The following is a 17,176-nucleotide window of genomic DNA, read 5'->3' as shown; positions in this document are numbered from 1 at the left end:
ATGAGAGTTAATGAGAAAACAAACACAAAGACATTGTAAAAAAAAAAAAAGTCATGAATATATTGACTTTTAGTTTAGCTCACCCATTTCCCAGAATCCTCAGCCCATCAGCTGGGGCCTGGGGTATAAAGTGGAATTTGCCTACAACTGTTCGAAAGATGGTCCTGAGATTATGGAGCCTCCCTGTGGTTTAGCAGCTCCTGGAGTGCTTTTAGAAAATCAAACACAGAGGGAGGTAAAACTTTTCTAAGGTCCCTGGAAGATATGAATGTTCTCATCTGCTTGAGGATCAGATCTCGGCTACAGACTTTCCTGAAAGAGGCAGAGGCAGGAAGGATCAGGCCTACAGTTAGACAACAAACCTTCACAAGATACAGTGCTTTACCAGGGAGAACAGCCTGCTTTTGCAGTGGATGTAGGACTGTTAGGTCCAAAATAAAATGCAGACTCCTCAGTCAAATTTGAATTTTAGATACAAAGCAAATGGCAAAAAGTTTTATCACAAGCATATTATAAGATTGCATGGGATTTACTTAAAATTCAGACAGGGTTCCTGCTTGCCACGGTCCACAAATACATGTGCCTCAGGATTTGTTTTTTGTTTTTTGGGCTGGTTTGGGGTTGTTGTTGTTCTGTTTCGGTCGTTGGGTTTTTTGGTTGTTTTGGTTTCTTGTGTTACTAGGGGTTGAAACCAGGGCTCAGCAGGGAACCTCAGATTTCCCGGTCTCATCTCATTGGGTTTTCAGGAGACTCAGGTCCAAGCCTGGCATATCTCCAAATGAGGACAATGGAAAGCCAGACATTTAACTACTTCTAAGGCTTGTTTTCTTAACTATCACGTGGTCTATTTCCAAAGGCTTGCTGTACCCATTAATCTAAAAAAGTACATCCCTTATCAAACCCGAGGCACGTTTTGTGTTTCCTTCTACCTTCATCTTGATCCACAAAACCCTAAGATTGCTAAGAGATCGCTAAGAGCTGCACTCAAGTTTCCTTATCCCAACCAATCCCATCCTACGGCATTCCAGGAGGAACTCCAGGCTCACCTCCTAGTCTGGCCCACAATTCCAGACTCATCCGATCCATCTCATCCTGATTTACAGGAACTCACACTAGCAATCAATCATCCTTAATTTTTAACTGGGCTGTGTCCTGAGCCAGCCAATAGCTGAGACTGCTCCCCACACTCCACCCTCACTGACCCTCTGTGACTGTCCACTCAGTCTGCCCTGAAGCTGCCTAGTGACCAAGAACTTGGACCAGATTTGGTAATGGGGGCTTTGGGAGGAACGCAAAGTTAAAGAGGGCTTGGCAGGGAGATCTCCTGCCTCCTTCTCCCCTACTCTCCACCCGTTTGTTCCTCCTCCTCCTCCTCTTCTTCCTCCTCCTCTTTCTCCTCCTCTTCTTCCTCCTCTTCCTCCTCCTCCTCTTTCTCCTCCTCCTCCTCTTCATCCTCAAAGCTGTGCTGCCCAGCTTGCCCTGGCCCTCCTCCTGCTGCCTCTGGCTTATTGTTAGTTAAGCGGACTAGGGAGGTTGAACAGATGGGCTGAGACCTGGGCGTGAAGCGAGAGAAGGGCCAGCCGGTGCCGGGAAAGGGAAGCGGTTTGGGGAAAACAAAACAGAGGGCGGAGCCAGGGAGAAGGTTGCCCTAGAGGGAGGAGGAGAGACCACACCAAGGAAGGGTCGAGGCCTGGAAAGGAATGGGGGCGGGCAGGGGGATGGGCTGAACCCCCTGAGCTCCTAGGCTCCGCGGCTGGCTCTGAGGCTAACTGGCTTCGTAGGACGCAGCTGACATCGCTGCCCAGATGGCCTCCAGGCTGACCCCACTGACCCTCCTGCTGCTGCTGCTGCTGGCTGGGGTAAGTGGTCCCTCTGTGAGAGGATGGGGCGGGGGTAGGAGTGAGAATTAACTCTTCAGACTTTGGCGAAGGAGGGAAGCCTCTCCTGAGAGTCTTAAGTTCGAGCCTTGAACTAGCGTTAGACCAGGGGATCTGGAGGGACTGGGTTGTATATTGGAAGGCACGTTAGCAGAATGACCTTGGGCAGGACCCTTTTCCAGGCTTCTTTAACCAAATATGTATAAGGGAGAATACATAGACTACCCAGCCCATCAGCCGGGTCAGCCAACTTAGATGGGTCATTAGAAGGGAAGATGAAGAACGAGTCCAAAGTTGTGAAAAACAGACACCCTCCGCCCCTCATGCTGCCATGATGTGCTCTTCTAAGCTAGGGTTTGTGGAAAGTGCGTTGCAAGGAGGAAGGCTAGCAGACAGACCTGGACCTACACCAAGGTTAAGAGCACTGTGGTCCCAGTAGCCTAGTAGGACAGGGATACAAGTAAACTCATGAAAACAGTGAGTGCTTGCTTCCGGTGGATGAGCAGTGGAATATGCTGGAAGCTGGCATCCCAGGTGACCCTGGGGAGTCAGCACATAATGTCTGGTTAAGCAAGGGATCTGGATTTTTGCACACTTTCCTGAATACACTGCCACTTAAGGAGATCCTCCTGTCTCCACTTGCCAAATGCCCAGATGACTGGGGTTAAGGTCGGGCCACTGTACCTAGTCCCCACTGGTCTCTTCCTTTCCTTTTGGAATACTAATTGTTTTCAGTTCCCACTGGTGCACCGCATCCACCCTTGGAAAATCCACAGTCCTAAAATAAGACTCACAAATGCACTAGCCTGGCAAGTGAGTCAAAACAAGTCAATATTTACAAGAAAACAGCTTCTTGGATGGTGATCACTGGACACACATAACAGATAACCCAAATCAGAGTTGCCTCATGTGCTCTGCAGAGAATTCCCCCCCCCCCCCCCCCGCATTGCCTATTTCTGAAGGAATTGGGGGCTTGGTCCAAGGTGTCACCTGCCAGGTTGTACTAGAAGCGACTGGTACGATATGTTCCCACGCTTCTCATCTTGCTTGGAGTGGTTGAGGGAACTGTGGCTCACCAGGAAATGAAACACTGTTTCTTGAACCACAGGATAGAGCCTTCTCAGATTCCGAAGCTACCAGCCACAGCATCCAGGATCCACTGGTGGCTCAAGAGGAAAGCAGAGACAGCTTCCCTGAAAGAAATGGCTCCCAGAGTCCCACTGAGTCAACAACCAGTGGGGTCACCAAAGTAACAAATGACACCATGGATAAAATAGCCGAGGCCTTCGTCCAGCACATCCAACCAGCTGCTCAGTTACCCACCGAGCCTCCCAGCCAGCCCCCTGTGAATTCTTCCAGCCAGTCCCCTGTGAATTCTTCCAGCCAGCCCCCTGTGAATTCTTCCAGCCAGTCCCCTGTGAATTCTTCCAGCCAGCCCCCTGTGAATTCTTCCAGCCAGCCCTCCACAACGTCAGATGCTCCCATCCAGGTTCCTACTGAACCCTTCTGCCCAGAGCCACTTGCTCAGTGCTCTGATTCAGACAGAGACTCCTCAGAGGCTACGCTGGTGGAGGCTTTGACAGATTTCTCAGTGAAGCTCTACCATGCCTTCTCAGCTACAAAGAAGGCTGAGACCAACATGGCCTTTTCCCCGTTCAGCATTGCCAGCCTACTCACACAGGTCCTTCTTGGTAAGACTGACTTCTGAAAGGCTGTAAGCGGGACCCATTCATAGAGATCACCCACCACAGGCCTTCTGCGAGGCTGTGTCTGTAGAAAGAACCTGTAAAATTTGCTAATAGGGGTGGTATGCCTTCATTCTTGAACATTGTATCATTTAACAATGATTTAATTAGGTACTATTACTTATCCTTTTGGTTGTGAGCCTCACCTTTAATGGCTGAGCCATCTCTCCATCTTGTACAATTGCTTATAAACTAAACCCCTATGAACTCATTATAACATACAAAGTAAGGTCCCAGTCACCAATCATGGTTCAAAGCAATGGAAAGCAACAAGAAAGATGAAATCACCAGAGATATACCTAGGATAGCATCATGGTGATGCACTTCCTAGCTATACAACTGTGGACAGTTCACATAACTTCTCTTGAGTGTGGCTTATTACCTGTTAAATAGGGAGGGAAAAAGCCTTCTGCCTTCAAGAGAGTGATTCAAACTGGGCATGGTGGTGCACGCCTGTAATCCCAACACTTGGGAGGCAGAGGCCTGCGGATTTCTGAGTTTGAGGCTAGCCTGATCTAGAGAGTGAGTTCCAGGACAGCCAGGGCTACACAGAGAAACCCTGTCTCAAAAAACCAGAGAGAGAGAGAGAGAGAGAGAGAGAGAGAGAGAGAGAGAGAGAGAGAGAGAGAGAGAGAGAGAGATCCATCTTGGAAAAGGCAATAACAAATTACCACAGGCAATGGAAAGAGAGAGGTGACACTTCTCATACCCAAACAAGGAAAATTCCAGAAAGGCTTTTAGAGACTACGCAGATAAGATTCCTTCTCCTGACATCGCCAAATCCTAATGTCCCACCATAGCTGGTAGCACCCAACTCTCCAGGCATGATAACAAGACTGTCCTCCTCAGATATCCTCAAAGTCACCCGGGAGGTCCTTTCTAGTCAGTTGGTTTTGGTACATTAATTTTAGTCCAAATCTTTCATTCATCTTTCATTTATTAGCTCTGTTGTCTTAGATACATTAATAACATAAGTCCTGAAACTTCAGGGTCCTCCTCTATATAATACGCATGTGAGTATCCCATGTAAAAGGCTTGGTGACAATTTAATAAGGTAGCATAGCAGAGGTCTTAGAATGCCTGGAGCAGAAGAGATACTCTCGGCAAATCTTAGCTATTATAGCAGAGAAGGCATAGCCAGTAATTGTCTAATAACGCATAACACCCATCCTCTTTTATAATAGACCTTTATATCTCTCTTTATAATGATCAAATGCCTCTGCTTCAGGATGACCCCCTTTGTAAATCCAAACCATTTAAATCAAAGTCAGCGTGGAAGTGGCTAGAAAGACAGACGGGGTTCACAGAGGTCGAGAATCAGGGAAGGAGACTATCTGACGCCCTGGAAAAGTTTAGTGGGACGACTTGGGAATGCCCACTACCTTCTCCCTGGCACATGAACTGTCTTCCAGAATCTGATGCTCTGAGATCCCCAGCGTAACACGAAACACCCTGCATTCTAGCCATTGCTCAGCCCCAGTCTCCCATTCCTTCCCCCAAAAACCCCCATCTCTCTGCCCTGTGTTGCAGGTGCTGGAAACAGCACCAAGAGCAACCTGGAGAGCGTCCTTTCCTACCCCAAGGACTTTGCCTGCGTCCACCAAGCACTAAAGGCCTTTTCATCCAAAGGTGTCACTTCTGTGTCTCAGATTTTCCATAGCCCAGGTGAGTGTCCAGGGCAGATGGTAAGCTGTGGATGATTCTGGAAAAGAAAGCCTGGGAGAGAAGATGGGGAGCCTGTGGTGGGGATGAGTCAGGGCAGATGGGAACTCACATTCCCTCCAGTAGACTTGGTCTGTGAGAACAAAGGTCAGAAAGTCTTGTCATGAGCTTCCACTGAGGCCTGGAAGTAAGGTTTATTCCTGCTGAATAAGGAAAGGACAGAGGGGACCGTCAACTTCGAGCTGTCCTGTGGAAGGAGGTCTAGTGAGGGCCGGGCAGCAGGGCAGCGGGAGTGCTGAGGAGTGGCTCTGTGGCCCCCAGCTCCCCGTTTGTTTTCTTGAACCTAATTCGAGCATCTCTAATAGAGGAGCAGGCTGGTCCCTGCTCCAGCATTTTGTCATCATTGGATTGAGCAAGAAGAACCACAGGAACCAATGTGATGGTCTTAAATCCCTGCGCTCTGCAGGCAGAGGCAGGCAGATCTCTGTGAGTTCCAGGTCAGTCTGCTCTATGTGAGTTCTAGGCTAGCCAGAGCTACGTAGTATAGCCATCTCAGGAAAAGAAAATAAGGAAGAAGCAAAACAGAACCTACGGGAAGTGTACTCACTCTCACACTTGCCCTTTGAAGGGGGGTGGGACTGCTCAGAGGACTCACACTTCCCTGCCTTTTCCTGCCTCTCAGATCTGGCCATAAGGGACACTTATGTGAATGCCTCTCAGAGCCTGTATGGAAGCAGCCCCAGAGTCCTGGGCCCAGACAGTGACGCTAACTTAGAACTCATCAACACCTGGGTGGCTGAGCACACCAACCACAAGATCACTGAGCTGCTGGACAGCCTGCCCTCCGACACCCGCCTCGTCCTTCTCAATGCCGTCTACTTGAGTGGTAAGGAAAACGCCAGGCAGGTAGTGGGCCTAACGCTGTCCTGCCTCTCCTTCAGTCTTCACATGCCAGCGGGCTCAGCATTCCACAGCCACATTCCCATGTGACTGATGGTCCTACCCTCCCCAACAGACCCTTTAATACCCTTTTGCCCCTCCTTACAATACAGCCACCCTCTCTTCCTTTAGCCAAGTGGAAGAAAGCATTTGAGCAAAAAAAGACGATGGCGCCTTTCCTCTACAAGAACTCTTTGATTAAAGTACCCATGATTAGTAGCAAAAAGTACCCTGTGGCTCATTTCATTGACCAGACTTTGAAGGCCAAGGTAAGTTCTGGGCTTACTGTAGCCCTGCTTCAAACCTGAGTGCCCGGGCTCTGTTTCTGCAGTGACTTCCTTTTCCTGATCATTATGGGGTGCCTGCTTGCAAATTCCCCATTTCTCCTTCTTCTGTCCATTGGCCCCACCCTCTTATCCTCCTCCTCTCTCTAGTTTTGGCCAAGGCAGGGAATTTTAGGCTGGAAGACATGAACTAGACACAATTCTAAATCGTCTTCATTCATCTCTACTGTGTCAAATGGCAAACAGTGAGTCGTGTTTTAATTCTGTGTATCTCTCTCTCTCTCTCTTTGAAGCCAGCACTCTGGGTAGACTGATAGCTTGCCAAGCTATCTTCTGTGTGTGTACACTTGTTCTCCAGTATTCGTACACACTTGTAGGTGAATAACTGGATATGTGCAGATATGTACTACATGTATATATACACAGGTGTTACATTTCTTGTTGTGTTTTGGGTGTTGTTTTGTTTTTTCCAAGATAGAGTTTCTCTGTATAGTGCTAGCTGTTCTGGAACTCACTCTGTAGCACAGGATGGCCTCACATTTATAGTTCTGTCTGCTTCTGCCTCTTGAGTAATGGGATTAAAGATGTGCGCCACCAATACCAGGCTAAATTAAGTTCCTTATCAGAAATTGAGCAATATAATTCTAGTGGTTAGAAAGAGAGAAAAGACAGAATAAGGAGCCCAAGCTGGGTTTGGCAGTGCACACCTTTAATTCAGCACTTGGGGGAGGGGGGCAGGCGGCAATGCAAATGGTTCTCTGTGAGTTCAAGGCCAGCCTAGTCTACAAATCAAGTTCCAGGAGAGCCAGGGCTATATAATAGAGAGTTCCTGTCTAAAGGAGGAGGAGGAGGAAGAGGAGGAGGAACATCCCATAAGATTCTAGATACTAAATTCTTCCATGCCCAGTGCCTAAGCATTCCCACTTTGCTAGAACTGTAAGACCCAGATCTGTAGGGTAGGAAGCAGTGTCTCAGCACTGAACATAAGGAGAACACATCTTCGAAGCATAGCTAGCCTGGTTTCCACTAAGGGAGACTTCTGGGTCCCTTTACACTCGGGTGTGTGTATATCAGTGTCTCAGAGGGAGGGCTTTTGAGCCAGCATCCCTATCCATGGGTGGTGGGTGCATCCATGAATTAGAAGAACTATCAACAGAAAACATTGTGAGAAAAAATTATACTGAACACAGCCAAACTTTTTTCTTGTCATTATTCCCTAAAAAGTACACTATACAACTATTTACATGGAAAAGTTGCTTTTGGTATTAAAAATAATCTAGAAATAATTGGAAGAATAATAGAAACAGGGCTTAAATAAACCAGATCTCAAACTCATTTGGTAGACTGCTTGCCAGGCCCACACAAAGCTGTGGGTTTGATTCCCAGCTCCTCCTAAAACTGATTGTGGTGGTATATACCAGTAATTTTAGCACGTAGGACATTAAAACATGAAGGTCAAGGAGGATCATAAGTTCAAGGTCAGGTGAGGGGTGGTGGCACACCCAGGAGGCAGACTGAGGCAGACCTCTGTGAGTTCCAGGCCAGCCTGGTCTACAAACCAAGTTCTGGGACAGCCAGGGCTACATAGAGAAACCGTGTCTTGAAAAACCTAAGGGGAGAGAGAGAGTTAGTTCAGGATAATCCTGTTTGAACCCATCCTGGATTGCATAAGATCTTATGAAAGAGTGGGAGGAGGGAGGGAGGGTGGGAAAGAGGGAGGGAAGGAAGGAAAGAAAGAAAGAGAGAAAGAAAGAAAGAAAAGAAAAAAGAAAGGGGGGGGAAAGGAAGAGGAGAAAAGAGGAAAGGAAGAGAAGATAGAGAAGGAGTTGAAAACCCCAATCCCTTCTCTATTATTACACAGCTAGTCAAGGTAGCTAAAACTTGTCCTCATTCCTTGGGCTCTCACGAGGCCCAGCACGCTTCAGGCAGATGGAGCGGCATCCCCATTTCACACGCAGCACGCAGTCCAGTTTAGCTGCCGCTTATTGAAACAGTACACACCAAAAGACAGTCCCGCGGCCCGGAGACGGGAATGGGAGCTAAGGAGGTGCATCTCGTACTCTCTAGGTGGGACAGCTGCAGCTCTCTCACAACCTGAGCTTCGTGATCATGGTACCCCAGAGCCCGAAGCACCCGCTTAAAGCCATGGAAGAGGAGCTCAACCCCACTGTCTTCAAGGCCGTCATGAAGAAGCTGGAGCTGTCTAAATTCCAGCCCACTTACCTGACGATGCCGCGTATCAAAGTGAAGAGCAGCCAAGACATGCTGTCCATCATGGAGAGACTGGGTGAGCCCTGGCCGCCTGTGCTCACTGCCCGGCCGTGAGGGGAGGCGGGAAAGGTGGCGCTAAAACGTGGCTCTGTCATTCTACAGTTCTTTTTTTTCCCTCATCCTTAACACAAGTTTACTCTGCAGCTATGTAAGTTAAAGGGACAAGGTTTTTATCCCACGAGGTCACTGAGAAAGCTGAAAGTCCGAAACTGTGTGCGACTTACCAAAAGTTTGCCTGGCTTCCCCTTGAACTAGTCGGAGTCAAAGCACCACGGCAGTCCGCATCTCCAGACCTCTGGGATGTTTCTCCTCTGACTCACTGAACCATGCGACCAGATGGGCTGCAGACAGTCGCTGCCCCGGCCACACTCACTAGCCAGCCACCTCTCAGGCTAAGCTCAGATCCATCTAGAGATGGCACATTAGAGGCTCTGAGTTCTTGGGAGACTTTAGAAGGATCATTTTAATTTTTTCACTTTTTCCCTATTGGTTGGGAGATTTAATGTTATTTAACTTTTTATTGATTCTTTGTGCATTTTACACTAATCCCACTCGTCTCCCCATCTTTCCATATCCACCCTTGCGGCCTCCCCCACAAAAGAAAACAAACACAGAAGCTGTAGTATGCTACGGTGTGTCACAAGTGCACCCTTTCATCCAAACAGCTTTATTTGCAAATGCTCATTGCAGTGAGTCACAGGTCTGGTTCGAGGCCTCTGGCTTCTGCTATGCTATCAATGCTGGATCCTCACCATGTTGCTGGGTGTTGTGCAGAGCTGCTGCAGCTTTGTCTGCAGGACCAGCCATTTCATGGACTCCGAAGTTCACAGAGGGGTAGATGTTGGGGTGGACCAATGCAAAACCCTGGAGCTGAGTTGGTCATCAGGAAAGCTCTTCTCCCCATGCCAGCCAGGCCAGTGCTCCAGAACCCAGCCTACCTGGGCCAGCAACCCAGCACTGCCCGGCAAGGAGCAGGGTCAGCTCACTGGCTCTCACAGAAGCACCATTTTTTCTTTCCTTTTTTTTTTTAAAAGATTTATTTACATATTATATCTAAGTACACTGTAGCTGTCTTCAGATACCCCAGAAGAGGGTGTCAGATCTCATTATGGATGGTTGTGAGCCACCATGTGGTTGCTGGGATTTGAACTCAGGACTTTTGGAAGAGCAGTCAGTGCTTTTAACTGCTGAGCCATCTCTCCTGCCCGAAGCACCATTTTCTAAGCTTTAACTTCATCTCTACCTAGATTGGTCACTCATTTCCTGTTCTGACACTTGAGCACCTAATATATAATCTGACTTTCTAGAATCAGGATACAAAACCAAATAATAGACTAAAAGATGTGCCTGGTACTCCTACTTGTGAGGAATTACAAGGGCTTTAGGAACAGGGAAATCAAAAAAAGATATTGACCCAGTCGGTGATGGCACATACCTTTAATCCCAACACTTGGAAGGCAGATTCAGGCAGATCTCTGTGGGTTCCAGGCCAGACTTCAAATCCCAGCAACGATATTCTCATATACATAAAATAAATAAATCAAACAAAACAAAATCAAAAACAAGTATTAAAACAAAATGTTTTAGTATTTTAAATATTTAAAACAGCACCTCTGCTGCTAAGGAAATGCTAGGGAATTTAGGACAGAGGAATTAGAGGAATTACAGTATATATTTATGACTTATGACTTCACAGCATTACAACGTCCTATAATCTCATTTTATAGCTTATTACCCATCTCTATTTTCCAAAGTCCTTTTAAAAGCAATGATGTCATTTTTTCAGGGGAGAGTTAGTGGTAGGCAGAGAGTAAGGCCTCTCATCTCTTGAGAGTGGTTGCTGGGCCTCCTGGCAGGGGTTCCCACTGACAAGATCAGGAGGAGTCATGATGTAGAACCTGAGGAGGAAGAGGATGTGGAAATTTGAGACTAACCCAGGAAATTAAGAGGAGAATCTCCACCCGCCATGAGTTTCCTGCTGACGTCTGATTTTGTTTTTCTCTTGGTTTTGCCCTAGAATTCTTTGACTTCACGTATGATCTCAACCTGTGTGGGCTGACTGAAGACCCAGATCTTCAGGTGTCTTCCATGAAACACGAGACGGTGCTGGAACTGACAGAGAAAGGCGTGGAAGCATCTGCAGCCTCCGCCATCTCCGTGGCCCGAAACTTACTCATCTTTGAGGTGCAGCAACCGTTCCTCTTCCTGCTCTGGGACCAGCAACACAAGTTCCCAGTCTTCATGGGTCGTATATACGACCCCAGGGGTTGAGACAGGCAGGAGACAGGCTTGCGTAAACACTGCCATCTAAGCCTCAGTTCGTCCGGTTATTTCCTTGCTACCGCGTCCTCTAGCCGCTTCCAGCCTTAGGAAGTGGCAGACCGAACTGTTTCTATTCACCAACCCCCAGGGTATCAAAAAAAATTTGATGCACTTTTTTGCAGCTTTTATGGTTCAAGCTTATCAAACTCTACAAATAAAACTTGCAGATATTTTCTTCTCTCATGATTCTGTGTACTAGTTACCTCAATATCAGAAAACAAGGATTGCCATGCTTCCTACATCAGCTCCGTGTACTAAGCCACTCTAGACTCAGTGGCTTAAAGCCCCTGATGTTTATTACTTCATCCATGTGTCAGGATTGGCCAGCGGTCTTGCTTGTCTGACTAACTGAGTTTCCCTAGGCATATAAATGCACCTTCCTTAGTGAGCAGGTTGGTTGGGGGATGACCGGTCTTTGATGGTTGTCTTAGTCCTGGTTTTATTGCTGTGAAGAGACACCATGACCACAGAAACTCTTATAAAGGAAACCATTTCATTGGGGCTGGCTTACAATTTTGGAGGTTCAGTCCATTATCATCACCGCGGGAAGCATGGCAGCGTGCAGGCAGACATGGTGCTGGAGGAGTTGAGGGTTCTACATCTTGATCTGCAGGTAGCAGCTCACCACTGTGTGCCACTGAGCCTGGATTTAAGCATCTGAGACCTTAAAACCCACCCCCAAAAGTGATACACTTCCTCCAACAAGGCCACACCTACTCCAACAAGACTGTACCTCCTAATACTGCCACTCCCTACAGGCCAAGCACATGAGTCTAGGACCACACCTATTCAAACCACCACACTGGTCTTATGTGACACTTTTTGACATTCTTCTACATGTCTCCTATGTCCTGCCACCAGGATGACCTGTGTTCTAAGAACACAACTTCTTTCTCTCTTGTCTGCCTGTATCAAGTTAACCATTTTCTCATCAACAATCTGCATGGTGAAATTTAGATTTAGAGTGGGAAACCATTACAAAGTTATGGGGTAGAGAGCCATTAACTAAGGATCACAAATACACATCAATGTACTGATACACATGTATCTGCCATGATCCTTATCTTGGTTATTTGCTTGCCCCACACCCCCAAAAAGTAGCAATAGGTGCTGGAGAGAGCTCACTGGTTAAGAGCACTTGCTGTCCTGGGTGATTCAGTTCCCAGCATCCACAGCAACTCACACCATTTGCAATTTCAGTTCCAGGACATCTGACACCTTTCTCCCTCCACAAGTACTAGGTACACACATGGAGTACTGACTTACATGCAGGCAAAACATTGACACACTAAACATAAAAGATAACTTTAAAAATGTGGCAGTAGCAGTAGTCAAACATAAAAGATAACTTTAAAAATGTGGCAGTAGCAGTAGTCGTGAACATGGTGGAAATCATCGTAAGCATTCTGCTATGAGTTTTGCAGACGTTTAATTGCTGCAGTGACTTTGTATGACTAACTCAGGCTGTTCAAAGCCTTTTATAAACGGCTTTCTTCTGGGCATGGTGGCACAAACCTGTAATTCAAACACTCGGGAGCAGTGCTTCTCAACCTTCCTAATGTGGTGACCCCAACCATAAAATTATTTTCACTGCTTCTTTATAACTGGAATTTTGCTACTCTTGTGAACTGTAACACAAATATTTACATTTTCTGATGGTCTTAGGCAACCCCTGTAAAAGGGTCATCCAACACCTCGCCCCAAAGAGACTGAGACCCATAGATTGAGAACCACTGCTCTGGGAGTTACGGCAGGAGGAACATAAATTGGAGGATAGCCTGGTATAACAAAACTGCTCCTAGCCAGGCGGTGGTGGTGCACGCCTTTAATTCCAGCACTTGGGAGGCAGAGGCGGGCGGATTTCTGAGTTCGAGGCCAGCCTGGTCTACAAAGTGAGTTCCAGGACAGCCAGGGCTACACAGAGAAACCCTGTCTTGAAAAAAACCAAAAATAACAACAACCAAAAAAAAAACCCCAACAAAACAAAACAAAACAAAAAACTCCTCCCAAAAAAGCTTTTTCTGTCTCTGCCTCCAAATTTGTTTTTCCTTTTTGTGGCCTATCCCCATGAACTCATTGATGCCTCAGCGCCGACCTCTCCTGTCCCTCTTCCCCTGTCTGTCTCCCTCCTCAGCCCATCTCTGTCCCTGCCTCATCTTTCTGTCTCTGTTCCTCCCCACCTCCTCAATATGTTTCACATTCTTTCTCCGCTGTCTCCTTCTTCTCTCCTATTTAAGGCACCTCCGACTCAAATATGCAGAGCACCATTCCTGGATTTAGCTCATCAGCTTTTTTTACTGATGAGGAGAAAGATCCAGGTTCTAGCCTGGTCACAGTCTCCCCTCCCCAGCTCTGTCCACACACACTTCAGACACTCAAGTTCCCATCCATGACTAGGCCAGAGGCAAGTATATTCCCTGAGCCATCGCCCCTCAGACATTTCCCAAGCATCTTCCAGACATGATGAAGATTTAATTTTCAAAAGGGGTTATCCCAAAGCTCAAGCCAGGCTGCTTGCTGTAGTTCTAGGTTGGGGGATCTCCCTGCAGGGTAACAGATGGCCGGGATATAGATCCCAAAAGCAGATACCCCACATTCTAAGAACTTCTCCCCATCCCTCCTGCCCAGAAAATCTTGTGTAAGAAGCTGAGACTCTTGGAAGGAGGGTGACAGAGTAAAATGTCACCTAACGTAACTGGACCCAAGCTTGAAGCTTTTGAGCCTTTGGGCTTGTTCCTTCCCTCCAGGGTGCTGAGCTAGAGAGCCAGGCACATGACTAAGTACAGGATATGAGATCACCCAAGCTTCTAATAACCCTTGGCAGGATAAGCTTAGCATGGATTCTGGTAGCTGTCTTGTTACTTTTCTATTACCCTGATAAAACACCATGACCAAGGCAACTTTGAGGGGTGGGGGATGGGGGTCAGTTCCAGGGAGTAAGAGTCCATGGCCATTAGGACAGGGATATAATGGCAGGCATGGCACTGGAGCAGTAGCTGAGAGCTTACATCTGATCCACAAGTATGACGGAGGAAGGGGGAGGGGAGGGAGAGGGAGGGGCAAAGGGAGGGAGAGGGAGGGAAGGAAGGGGGAGGGGAGGGGTATAGGGGAAGGGGAAAGGGGAGAGAGGGAGAGGGGGAGGGACAGGGGAAGGAAGAGGGGAGGAAGAGAGGGAGAGGGAGGGGGAGGGAGAGGGGGAAGAAGGGGGAAGGAGAGGGGGAGGGAGAAGGGGAAGGAGAAGGAGGGGGAATGGGGAGGAAGAGGGGGAAGGGGAGGGAGAAGGGGAAGGAGAGGGGGAGAGAGGGGGAGGGGGAGAGAGGGAGAGGGGGAGAAAGGGGGAGGGGAGGGAGAAGGGGAGGGGGAGGGACAGGGAGAGGGAGAGAGCTGACTGGCTGGTAATAGTACAGGCTTTTAAACCTCAAAAAATAAAAAAAATAAAAAAAACCCTCCCAGTGATACACCTCTTCTAACAAGGTCACATATCCTTTTTTTTTTATTGATATATTTTTTATTTCCATTTCAAATGATTTCCCCTTTTCTGGGTCCCCACTCCCTGCTAGTCCCATAAGCCCTCTTCCCTCCCCAAGGTCACATATCCTAATCCTCCCCAAGCAGTTCTATTAACTAATTATTCAAACATACAAGCCTCTGGGGGGGTCATTCTTTTGTTTTGTTGTTGTCGTTTTGTTTTGTTTTTCAGAGACAGGGTTCCTTTATATAGCCCCGACTGTCCTGGAACTCACTCTGTAGACCAGGCTGGCCTTGAACTCAGAAATGCACCTGCCTCTGCCTCCCAAATGCTGGGATTACTACAGGTGTGCGCCACCACCACCTGGTTTTTCTTTTTCTTTTTCTTTTCTTTTTTTCTTTTCTTTTGGCCATTCTCATTCAAACCATCACAGCAGCCAAGAGATTTATTCCTGAAAGGAACTTTGGTCCCTGTAATTTTCTGGTTGTCTGTTCTGCTTGAAGTCAGAGCATCCTTAGCGGGAGAGGAGAGGAGATGGAGCAACAGTCACTGCTTATCCCTTCCGTGCTATCCACTTGCTATGGTTCTGCTCTGTCCTTGGGCTTCCCTTCAGTTTCTAGGCGAGGCAAAACCAAGCAAAGCCTCAGAATGCTAGGCCAACTCTTCGTTGTAGCTTGTCTTCCAGTCAAGACTGAGAATCAAACAAGTCACCCCAATGTGTCCTAAGATTGGAAAGATCTCTGCTTCCTGCCGTGTTTCACAGTCCAAGAGCTGTCTACATACCCTTGCTTCTGTACTAGAGTGGACTACATGCAGAGGGACCTTGCTGGGCTACATAAACTCTTGCACACATTTTGGGACATGATGTTGAGGAATCACATGACCAACTGTTTCACGTAATCTCACTTTCATAGAGGCTAGTCTGCTCTTTTTCATACAAAGGTTGCAGACATTCTAGAAAACAGATATTCAAGGTCTTTCCATTTTGTTTGTTTGGTAGGCTGGTTTTGGTTTTTTTGAGACAGGGTTTCTCGGTGTAGCTCTGGTTGTCCTGGAACTCACTCTACAGACCAGGCTGGCCTTGAACCAAAGATCCACCTGTCTGTGTCTCAAACCCTGGGATTAAAGGTGTGTGCCATGACCACCCAGCTACAAGGCCTCTGGAATGTGAAGCTAGCAGGAAATATAACATCACTCCTGCTTAATTATATTGGTCAGTTAGTCAACACATCGGCTCAAATTCAAGATAAAAGGACAGAATCTCTACCTCTTAAAGACAAGACTCTCAAAGTCACTCTGCAAAGAGCATGGATGAAAGAATACATGAATCACTCCGGCCACATTGCCAACCTAAGTGGTTGTACGTATTTGTACAGACTTCTAGCAGTTCTCCTTAGCAAGCTGCTGCTCTGAGCTCTTCCTTATGGAGACTAAGGGGATGGCTCTGCAGCTGAAAGTGCAGAGAGAACCAACTTTCAAAAATTGTCCTATGACGGATACACCACACACACACACACACACACACACACACACACACACCCTGTAGGCATAAACGTTTTGCAACCTACTTTTAATAAGGGTTCCACCTCTAACCCACCACTCAGAAGAGGTCGTAGAAGAGAAAAGTTATTAGGATATGGAGGAAGGGGACTTGTTCAGTAATAGTTCTTTGGGGGACAGGCAGGGAGCTTGATTTTCTTTGGCAGCAGTTCAGTCCTGTAGCAAACACCAAATACAACTCAGCAGCTGCAGACCAGTCCTCTAGGCAGGCAGACATTAGGCACTGCCACATATACACCCATAATACACACACACACACACATACAGTCCACACATACCCCACACGTAAACATATCACACACGCATATATATCACACAAAAACATATCACACACATATACACCACACACACACACACACACTACACACACACCCCACACACAAACACATCACACACACACACATATACATCACACATATCCACACAGATGTACATATCCCCCTGCATATACACATACACCACACACACACACCTGCACCAATAATGATAATAATAGTAATAACAATATTTTTAAGGGAACCAAGAGGAAATTTGGGCTTGTTGCTTCTGTAATAACAGGACTGAAGAGGTTGAAGTAGGAGAATTATTGAAATTTTAAGGTCTACACAGTGAGCTATAGGCCAACCTAGGCTACAATAAGACCCTGTCTTGAAAAGAACACAAAAGAGCCTTCAGGAAGCAAAGGCAAGTGGATCACTATGAATTTAAGACCAGCCTGCTCTACACAGAGTACACAGAGTATTCCAGAACAGTTGGGGCTACAAAGAGAGAGCCCGTCTCAAAAAACTAAAATGAGCCAGATGAAGTGGCACACTCCTGGAGTCTCAGCAGAAACAGGCAGATCTTTGTAAGTTTGAGGCCAGCCTTGTCTACAAAGTGAGTCCAGGACAGCCAAAACTCTGTTATACAGAGAAACCCTGACTCAGAACAAAACAAAACACCACCAAAAGGAATGCATTAAAAACATTTTGTTGACATCCTAATACTAGGAACAAATTTGTTACATGCCTTTGTAGGATGCTTTGATTTTTCTTCTTCTTCTTCTTT

General features: G+C 47.0%; 1 protein-coding gene across 1 annotated transcript; it reads left to right on the top strand.

The window, feature by feature from the left end:
* The first annotated feature begins 1,155 nt into the window (after positions 1-1,155).
* Serping1 (serpin family G member 1) lies at positions 1,156-11,283 on the top strand. The gene is made up of 8 exons (XM_052182832.1): positions 1,156-1,268; positions 1,782-1,859; positions 2,986-3,568; positions 5,153-5,287; positions 5,967-6,170; positions 6,356-6,492; positions 8,575-8,794; positions 10,796-11,283. Exons 2-8 carry the CDS (start codon positions 1,806-1,808, stop codon positions 11,047-11,049), a joined length of 1,587 nt encoding a protein of 528 aa, XP_052038792.1. The 5' UTR covers positions 1,156-1,268; positions 1,782-1,805; the 3' UTR covers positions 11,050-11,283.
* Positions 11,284-17,176: the final 5,893 nt, after the last annotated feature.

The sequence above is a fragment of the Apodemus sylvaticus genome, chromosome 5 (genome assembly GCF_947179515.1).
Source record: "Apodemus sylvaticus chromosome 5, mApoSyl1.1, whole genome shotgun sequence".
Classification (NCBI taxonomy): Eukaryota; Metazoa; Chordata; class Mammalia; order Rodentia; family Muridae; genus Apodemus; species Apodemus sylvaticus.
The sequence above is the reverse complement of the archived record's forward strand: the minus strand, read 5'-3'. Positions and strand labels throughout refer to the sequence as shown.